Here is a 9,016-nt window from a genome sequence, read left to right on the forward strand (position 1 = left end):
TGATAATTTTTATTATCTAGGGTTTTTTCGACTTGAACCGAGAATTCAATTTAGATACACGAAAATTCAAGTTAAATTGATTGAGTTAGATTAGATTCGAATTCGCTAGTTTAATGTAAGAAATTTAGGGATTAGGGTTTAGGGTCGAGAGTTTACTGTTTAGGGTTTGGAATACCCTAAACCTTAAACCCTGACGATTCAGCCCGGACCAAAAAATATAGAATTTCTCTTTACAAGTGGACTCGGGTATGCAAAATCTGATCCAACTCGTCAAATATGGCAGGTTAACGTGGGTCCCAGTCACGGGACGCGAAGCACAATCCCCATAAGCGCGCCTCTCGCGATTCTAATTTCTAACCCGAGAACACCCCTGCGAGAGCGTTTTTCAATTTCTCGCGTTGCCGTCCATTTTTAGGAAGACAGACTAGTGCCGCCTCATTTTCACCTGACACTCGCGGGAAATAGCTGGCTTTAAAGTTTACCGAGATAATTTATCGCGATAAATTACGCGAAAAGACAAATGGATTTTCTGGAAAACTCATGGGAGGGATTTCGGACAGCAAAGAATGTAAAATAAGTAATTAATACTCCTTGCAGGGTATATTGGTCAATTCGATTTTTACTGTCCATTTAACAGCGAGGCGCGGCGTCGCCTGCTACACTGGAATCATTCCAGGCAGTGAGTTTTTGAGGAAGAAGCCCTTGAAGCACAAAGCCTTTGTACCAAATTCCGGTCGAACAGAGAAGAGTGTTCCGTTGAGAATCTGGGTGAGCGGACCGGAAAAAGGGAAGGAGCCGGAGATTTCCGCCGGATGAGGTTTAGGGTGTTTTAATGAGACTATAATTTCCCTCCAAAGCATTCGTTTGTAAGTCAGCTACAGACATTTTTTAGTTTTCTGGTTTTTTATCTTGTTTTGTATTATCTTGGATTACAGATCCCGACGTTTTTTTTTTTTTTTTAAGATTGGAAAAAACAAGGAAGAAAGATCCACGGATCTGAGCGCGGTTTTCCTTGTTTCTTTTTATACTCATGTGTTCTTTTTACCACAGGTAAATCAGAACAAAAAGGATGCTAGGCCAGGACTGCTTTTCAGCAGCTTTCCAGAAAACCTTTTTGAGGGTTTCGATTTCACAAAAGGCGAGAGGGTCAACCGACGCTTTTTCTCTTGGTATTTAGTTTTTGTAAGGCTTCGACGAGTCCACCCATGCTTTTATCTGCACCTTTTCCTCCACCTGCCATTTTATAGCGTTTTCTCTTCCTGTATTTGGGAGCGGTCTGACCAGAGCTTTGGCGAGGTAGTGCTGCTGTTGTGTGGCATGCAGAGGAGAGAGGAGAAAGAAAGCAAGGGTTTCTGTCTTTAACTTCTGCTTTTATAGGGTTTCTGTAGAGGAGAGGGAGAGAGAACCAAGTGCCAGCAATCTTCTTTCGGCTGTGAGGGGGTTTGCTTGCCTTCTTTCTCTTTCTTTTCTCCGAGAGGGAGTTGGAGGCATTTGTTCATATACGCTTGTCTTGTATGCTTTTGCCTCCGCTGTTCTCTCCATTTCTATCATTTTGTTTCTCTGCGTCTTTTGTAATCGTTTTTCCTTTTCTTACCAGGCTTCTGGGGTTCCTTTTTCATTGTTCGGGATCATATTGTTTGTTTGTTGCGTTTGTATTTCTCGTCGTGTGCTAGTGTAGACTCCTTGGGCAAAAGGGGCTTATTGTTTTTCTGGTGAATTGAGAGTAGACTGGGGAATAAGGGCCAATAAATGCTGTTTTGGTGCTTGTGATGGGGTGGGTGATGATTTCTAGGTCATACTGGAGAGATCTGAGTGAGGCTAAGCTGCGGAAAGGATCACAGTGAGGCAGAAAGGAAAAGGAAGCGAAGATCTGAAGGCCATTTACTTTGATGAGTTTTGGGGGTTTTCTTGATAATACTGGTGGTGCAAGAGTCGTGGCCGATATATCTTATAGCAACATGCCTGCCGGTGCTCTTGCGCAGCCACGTCTCGTCTCTCCAGGCATTGCAAAATCCATGTTCAACTCCCCTGGCCTCTCTCTTGCTCTAGTATGATGTCTTTCTTTCATTTCCTCTTAATTATTGTTTCTTCCGCTGTGGTGTGGGCTGATACATGTCTGGATTTTGTACTTTTCGATCCCTTCGATTTTTCTGCAGCAAACTAGTATAGAAGGTCCGGGTGAAATGGGTCGAGTTGGTGGAGATTTTGAAACTCAACCCGGCAGAAATAAGGAAGACGAGTACGAGAGCAGATCTGGAAGCGACAACTTGGAAGGTGGATCTGGCGATGACCAGGACGCTGATAATCCTCCGAGGAAGAAGAGATATCATCGCCATACCCCACAGCAAATCCAAGAGCTGGAATCGTAAATCTCTCTTTCTCTCTCTCTCTCTCTCTCTCTCTCTTTCTCTATTTGCAGAGTATTATGATGTCTTTTATTCCCCTTCCTTTTTGGCTGATGAAATATATGTTCTTTAATCCTTATCGTTCACGGCGTGCAGACTCTTCAAGGAGTGCCCCCATCCAGATGAGAAGCAAAGACTAGAACTTAGTAGGAGGCTTTGCTTAGAAAGCAGGCAAGTTAAGTTTTGGTTTCAGAATCGCCGTACCCAGATGAAGGCAAGTTCGTTTATACTGTATTTCAAAATCTTTTAGAAATTAATTAATTAATTTGTTGAGATGACTGTAAGACGCAATTGATGTTTGTTTTCGTACGAACTGGCAGACGCAGCTTGAGCGCCATGAGAATTCAATACTACGTCAAGAGAACGACAAGCTTCGAGCGGAAAACATGTCGATTAGGGACGCGATGAGGAATCCTATCTGCAACAACTGTGGCGGGCCTGCGATGCTTGGTGAAGTGTCTCTGGAAGAGCAACATCTTAGGATAGAAAATGCCCGCCTGAAGGACGAGCTAGATCGAGTTTGCGCCCTGGCAGGGAAATTCTTGGGTAGACCGATCTCTTCCTTGACCTCCTCCGTCCACCCAATGCCGAACTCTTCACTGGAGCTGGCTGTTGGAAGCAACGGATTTGGCGGCCTGAATGCTGTTTCATCTGTGTTAACTTCCGTTTCTGATTTTCCCAGCGCGGTTTCGACTTCTCTGCATGCAGTCCCGCCATCTAGGCCATCGAATGTGATGGGATATGAGAGAACAATGTTACTAGAACTAGCATTGGCTGCCATGGATGAGTTGGTTAAGATGGCTCAAACTGGTGAGCCTCTTTGGATTCCTAGCTTGGAAGGAGGGAAAGAGACATTAAACTATGAACAATATCTGCAAGCTTTTCCCCGATGCATCGGAACCAAACCGGTCGGTTATGTGACTGAAGCCACAAAAGAAACCGGGATGGTAATCATCAACAGCCTCGCCTTGGTGGAAACACTGATGGATGCGGTAAGCAAGCCTCTTTTTCGCCGCTGCAGAGTTCATCTCAGTCTTGTTCACTTCTATTTTCCCTTTCCAAAGAGATTATTTTCTCGTTATTCTTTTAATTTGATGTATCCGGTATTGGAATCCTCACTCTCTTTTACTTTTTTGGAAGACCCTAGCTTGCGGATGATGCCAAGATTATTGCTTTTCCTTGTTGCTTGTTTTTTATCGTTTCAGGGTCGTTGGTCAGAAATGTTCCCTTGTATGATTGCGAGGACATCAACGACTGATGTGATATCCAATGGTATGGGTGGCACTAGAAACGGAGCTCTGCAACTTGTAAGTTTAACCTTACAGAGGCCCAATTGCCCAATGACTTCACTAGGGCTTAGCGACAGATTGATTAACATCTATGCTTGCCATTGCGCAGATGCACGCCGAGCTGCAGGTTCTATCCCCACTGGTTCCAATCCGTGAGGTGAACTTCCTCAGGTTCTGCAAGCAGCACGCCGAGGGTGTTTGGGCGGTTGTTGACGTCTCCATCGACGGTGTCAGGGAAAACCCCGGCGGATTTCCATATATGTACTGTAGGAGACTCCCTTCCGGATGTGTGGTGCAAGACATGCCCAACGGCTACTCGAAGGCAAGCGCCTCTTTCTTCACTTGATTTGGTTCTTGCTTAAAATTAAACAAATTAGTTTTAAGCTACTTTACCCCCTTTTATTCACTGAAATGCCCAAACTGGTTCCCAAGCATACTGAGCTCATTCTCCCAGGATTAATGTTTGTGTCTACATCTGAGGAACCCAACAAATTTTCAGTCAGACGAAGCGGGTTACTATTTCTAGGTTGCTGATAGATCTCTAGCTTCAAGTTTCTTCGAAGCGTGTAGAGGCCGTGGACTTTTACGTTTTTTTATCCATTAGATGCTTCTTCTTCCTTAATGGCAGTCTCGTCTAGTTGTCTGTTAATACTGCAGTCAGTAGCTGTTCTTATTTAATCAAGATCAAATCTATTTCTTGCCTGTATGTAAACGAGGGTTTCTCTTCTTTTATTTATTATTGGAAGCCTCTACTCCTTGTTTTCCGCTCCTTGAACACTCTCGACTTCGTTGATTTTTGTGTAGGCCTCGTAATCTTCTTCTTCCGCGTGTATTTTATCATTAACTGGTTTGTAATTACGCTTCTTCTTCCAAGAAGATGCCTTCTTCGAAAATGTTTAAAATCCTTGATCCGACAGTCTATTGTGGAAAGATGACTTGTTACCAATATTTAATCATTCCTATTTGGACTCTTCAATGTCTTCCGGCTAGCAATCTTGCTTCAGGAAACTATAAATTTTATATTCAATTAGATGGGTGTGACCGTTCTCTCGAGCCCAGAGCGGTGATTTGAATCGATCTGGGTGGGAGCTTACTCCTGTAATATTCTGCATGGAGGTGGTTTTGTTGTGTCAAATAGCGTATTCAACGGATGAACAGGTTAGCGGACGTTGGATGCCACATCTTACAACGGTCTGTTTGCGCAGGTTACCTGGGTTGAGCACGCAGAGTACGACGAAAGCTCGGTGCATCATCTGTACCGGCCGCTGCTATGTTCGGGGATGGGCTTCGGGGCGCAAAGATGGGTGGCCACCCTCCAACGTCAGTGCGAATGCCTAGCTATTTTAATGTCCTCGACGGTTCCCACCAGGGGCGATCAGACCACAGGTATTTAATTCTAAACTGTGATTCTGTGATTGGCGTTTTTTTTATATACGAGTTATGCTTTTAGCAGAAGGCAGCTGACGAGGGTGTACGTTGCAGCGGCGATTACGCCGAGTGGTCGTCGGAGTATGCTGAAGTTGGCTCAGAGGATGACGGATAACTTCTGCGCCGGGGTGTGCGCCTCAACAGTTCACAAGTGGAACAAGATCTGTACTGGGAATGTTGACGAAGACGTGCGAGTAATGACGAGGAAGAGTGTGGACGATCCTGGAGAGCCACCCGGTGTTGTGCTTAGTGCCGCCACCTCCGTCTGGCTGCCCGTCTCGCCTCAGCGACTTTTCGATTTCCTTCGCGACGAGAGGCTCCGAAGCGAATGGGATATACTCTCCAACGGCGGCCCCATGCAGGAAATGGCCCACATAGCCAAAGGCCAGGATCAAGGCAACTGCGTGTCCCTCCTCCGAGCTAGCGTAAGCTTTTCACTTTTTCCTTTATTTTTGTTTTTCTTCGTAATTGTCATCATCATCTAGTAAACATATGCATGAAAGGATATGAATTATGAAATGTCCCATCTTTTCGAGAAAGGACAAGGACATGGCGTGTTATGTTCTTTGTCGACCTTTCTGAGCTCTACCACTTACCGTCTCCGGAGGCGGAGGTGGAAGCCCTTTTTGGTTTTACAGAGCGACACACTCTCTCCCTTCCCCATCGTTGACGTCAGGGACTTAGCTTGATTCAGCTTTCTTGCCCGTTGTTGGGTTCTTATTTTGTCAGAAAGCCATTTTTGTTATTTCGAAAGGTGTTCTGATTTTAACTTATTCATGGATGCGCAGGCATTGAACGCGAACCAGAGCAGCATGCTGATACTACAAGAGACGTGCATCGATGCAGCGGGTTCGTTGGTGGTGTACGCGCCGGTGGACATTCCGGCCATGCATGTCGTGATGAACGGAGGCGATTCAGCATGCGTGGCATTGCTTCCGTCAGGGTTCGCTATAGTTCCCGATGGACCTGGATGCCGTGGACTCCATCAGAGTAACAGCAACAACAACGGGCCCCCTAGAGTTCGAGGGTCGCTGCTGACGGTGGCGTTTCAGATCCTAGTGAACAGTCTGCCGACGGCAAAGCTGACCATCGAGTCGGTTGAGACAGTAAATAATCTAATCTCTTGCACGGTCCAGAAGATCAAAGCCGCCCTTCAGTGTGAAAGCTGAGAAGGTTGGTCAGAGGAGAGAAGATTTGATGACGAAGCTCATTCGTGGCAGATGCAAAAATAATAAAAAAATCTCTGGTTCGAAGAAAAAGAAAATAATGGAAGGAGGAAGAGGGTAAAACCAAAGGCAAGGTGGGAGGAGGGGGGTTTGAGAGATCTTCGCAACGGGGGTGGGGAGTCAAGAACGAACCGCGCGTAGAATCCTTGCTGGGTGGTAAGGCGGAAAGTTAGACGGAGACGAGACGCAGACGAGACGAGAGGCTCGCGATATGTGCTGTCCCTTTAACACCCAGCAAGGGTGGTGGTTCGGGTATTGACTCATTTTCCCGCGGAGATTTCAAAGATTGTCCGAATTATCTATCAAGAATGTAGGATTTGTGTTATTTTCCTGTTTTTTTTTTTAATTTATTTATTTTGGTGTGCTTCATCTCTCTCTCTCTCTCCACATATCTTTATTAATCATTTCTAACTTGTTAAAAAAAATTAATGTTTTCACTGCCATGGTAAAAGTAAAATAACGTGTGGCGGTGATGAGAGGGCGCTTCGTTGGCGGAGGCATCTAGCATTTAATGCGGGTTCAGGTCTGACACAGGGGTGATTAAATGCATTTGGTACATAGACAGTTGCGTGTCCTGTGAATGGATGACTCGTGGATGTGTCAGATGCTCCCTTGGTCTCGGGTTTTGTTTTTTGTTATTCGAGGGGGTATTTGGTAATTAAATGGAAAAGTAGAGGAGAAGAGGGTAAAAGGGTGTGGGGGTCTGATAATTCACGTGGATCCTCCCATGTATTTTTTTTTTAATTAGATGGTAAACGTTTCAGCGGATGGAGCCTAAAAAGGGGAGGTGGGAGTGGAGTGGGGTCGTGACGTCAGTGAGTCAGTCAATCAGTCAGTTGCTCGCTTGACTTTTGCCATGTAAAATTGGTTCGGTTTACCAGTCAGCTTCGACGGGTGCTCCCTGGTTCTCTTTGACCTCGTTTGTTCTCTTCTATCTTCCACATGGAATGCTGAAAACTTTAAACACTAAACCGAACAAAGAACACCAGAGGGAGGCAAAGAGAACCCAAAGTGATTGAGAAGTTGCTTCTGATTAATGTTGATTTAATTTGAACGCAAATTTGTATTAATTAAGTGTAGTATTTATATAATTTAAAATAAAGAGGATAAATATTGATAGAGATCAAGATGATCTACAGTAACGTAGATTATTTTATTATTTTGTAACTATAAATACATGTATCAATGATATTCTTTTTATCATTGTTCTATATGGTATCAGAGCTTATGATCTGATATTTTTTTTCTCTTCTCTCTCTTCCCTGTTATCGCCACTACCGACGATTGGTACCTGAGCCTCGGCATCCCGACACCGAGCTCAGTCTTTGGTCCTCTCTGCTGATCCCTAAACCTAGTAATAAACGGCACACAGAGCAAAATGTAACCCAAAATGAGTGAGAAGCTGATTCTGATTAATGCCGATTTAATGTGAACACGTAGTTGTTTCTAAAAGTTGAAAGTTGACCTCATTTGTTCTCTTCAATTTGATGGAACCGATCCATACCTTTGTATTGACTAAGAATTGTATTTATACATTTTAGAATAGAAAAGATAAAATAAAAGAGAACCCTAAATCCTAAGGAAAGGAGAACCCAAAATGAGTGAGAACCTGCTTCTAATTAATGCCGATTTAATGTGAACACATAATTGTCTTTTCTCTTTCTCGTTTTCTCTATAGTATGCTGTCACACTTTTGTATTGATTAAAGATGGTATTTATGCAATTTGAAATAAATAAGATAAATACAAGAATCTTATCTCATAATCCGAAACAATAAGGATTGATATAAATGAAAGACAATTCCTTATCATTTTCACCTACTCCATTACCCACAAAACAAAACAGGTGGTAAAGTCACTTTTATCTCTTTAACTCCATCCTTTTCACTTTCTTTGCATTCTTAACTTCCTCAAAACATAGTCTTGGAGAGAGATCACCATTAGTTACAGAGTTACTGCTGGACAATCCAGTCTTTGAAGAAGTTAACGGAGTTCTGGGTCAGGGTCAATTCAGAAGCTTATGATCAAAGCCATAAAAAGCTGATTCTTAGCCAAATTTGGGACCAATGGACTACCTTCCAAAAATTATTTCATTTCAGTTTTCTCTTCATGTTGGCCATTCTCAACACGTTCACACATGGAGATAACGACCGTGGAATTGTCTGGAGACTCCTCAGCTTTGACAAATGAGCCATCCCGTCTATCGTTTCCGACTTTTTCCTCCTCTTCCCTACTCTTTCCCACTGACTTGCTGTAAATAAGCGACAACCATAGTCTGGATATTCTCTCTTGATTGGCTTTTTCTTCTTCTTCTTTTTTCGTTTTGCTTGACCATTTATTTGCTTATTTGTTTCTTTATCGTGTTTGAATGTAGGGCAACGTTTCCTCACGGCTCGACATGTCTTCCCTCGTGAATCACAGACCTTCTGGAATTTGAAGCTAGTCAAATTCTTTGAAAGAGACTCCGTGAATCCGATAGGCTTTGCGTGTTTCAGAAATATAAGCTTGGCGAGTTGCTAAGAGAGCAGTAAATGCTCGTGGCAGTTTGTTGGCTGCAAGAAATTTTCCTCTTCATCTCTACAAGTTGCAGCAACCCCGTCGTTGCTGTAACAAGTGCATTAACTGTTCTTTAAGACGAAGGAATAGAGTAGGATGGAAACGATCATTGA

At 43.7% G+C, this 9,016-nt stretch overlaps 1 protein-coding gene across 4 annotated transcripts; it reads left to right on the forward strand.

Annotated features, from left to right (window-relative positions):
• Nucleotides 1-685: 685 nt before the first annotated feature.
• LOC137947812 (homeobox-leucine zipper protein ANTHOCYANINLESS 2) lies at nt 686-6,717 on the forward strand. Of its 4 annotated transcripts, none has more exons than XM_068793599.1 (11): nt 686-866; nt 1,051-1,512; nt 1,598-2,048; nt 2,157-2,365; nt 2,502-2,619; nt 2,726-3,397; nt 3,611-3,712; nt 3,804-4,016; nt 4,900-5,080; nt 5,177-5,547; nt 5,911-6,717. In XM_068793599.1, the coding sequence occupies exons 3-11, from the start codon at nt 1,890-1,892 to the stop codon at nt 6,289-6,291; spliced, it is 2,406 nt and encodes an 801-aa protein (XP_068649700.1). In that variant the 5' UTR covers nt 686-866; nt 1,051-1,512; nt 1,598-1,889; the 3' UTR covers nt 6,292-6,717. The 4 variants fall into 4 exon arrangements, with proteins under 4 accessions (XP_068649700.1, XP_068649701.1, XP_068649702.1 ...); XM_068793600.1 differs by having other exon boundaries at nt 1,051-1,348; XM_068793601.1 differs by having other exon boundaries at nt 1,051-1,342.
• Nucleotides 6,718-9,016: the final 2,299 nt, after the last annotated feature.

This window comes from Aristolochia californica, unplaced genomic scaffold (genome assembly GCF_029961685.1).
Source record: "Aristolochia californica isolate CCGP_79_NKW_82.1479 unplaced genomic scaffold, dmAriCali1.0.hap1 SCAF_13, whole genome shotgun sequence".
Taxonomy (NCBI): Eukaryota; Viridiplantae; Streptophyta; class Magnoliopsida; order Piperales; family Aristolochiaceae; genus Aristolochia; species Aristolochia californica.

Bases quoted from the DNA above. Each gene is read 5' to 3' on its own strand.
- LOC137947812 (XM_068793599.1), top strand. From the start codon at position 1,890: ATGAGTTTTGGGGGTTTTCTTGATAATACTGGTGGTGCAAGAGTCGTG. The intron at 2,366-2,501 runs GTAAATCTCTCT...CACGGCGTGCAG, and splicing joins CAAATCCAAGAGCTGGAATC to ACTCTTCAAGGAGTGCCCCC. The intron at 5,548-5,910 runs GTAAGCTTTTCA...ATGGATGCGCAG, and splicing joins TGTCCCTCCTCCGAGCTAGC to GCATTGAACGCGAACCAGAG.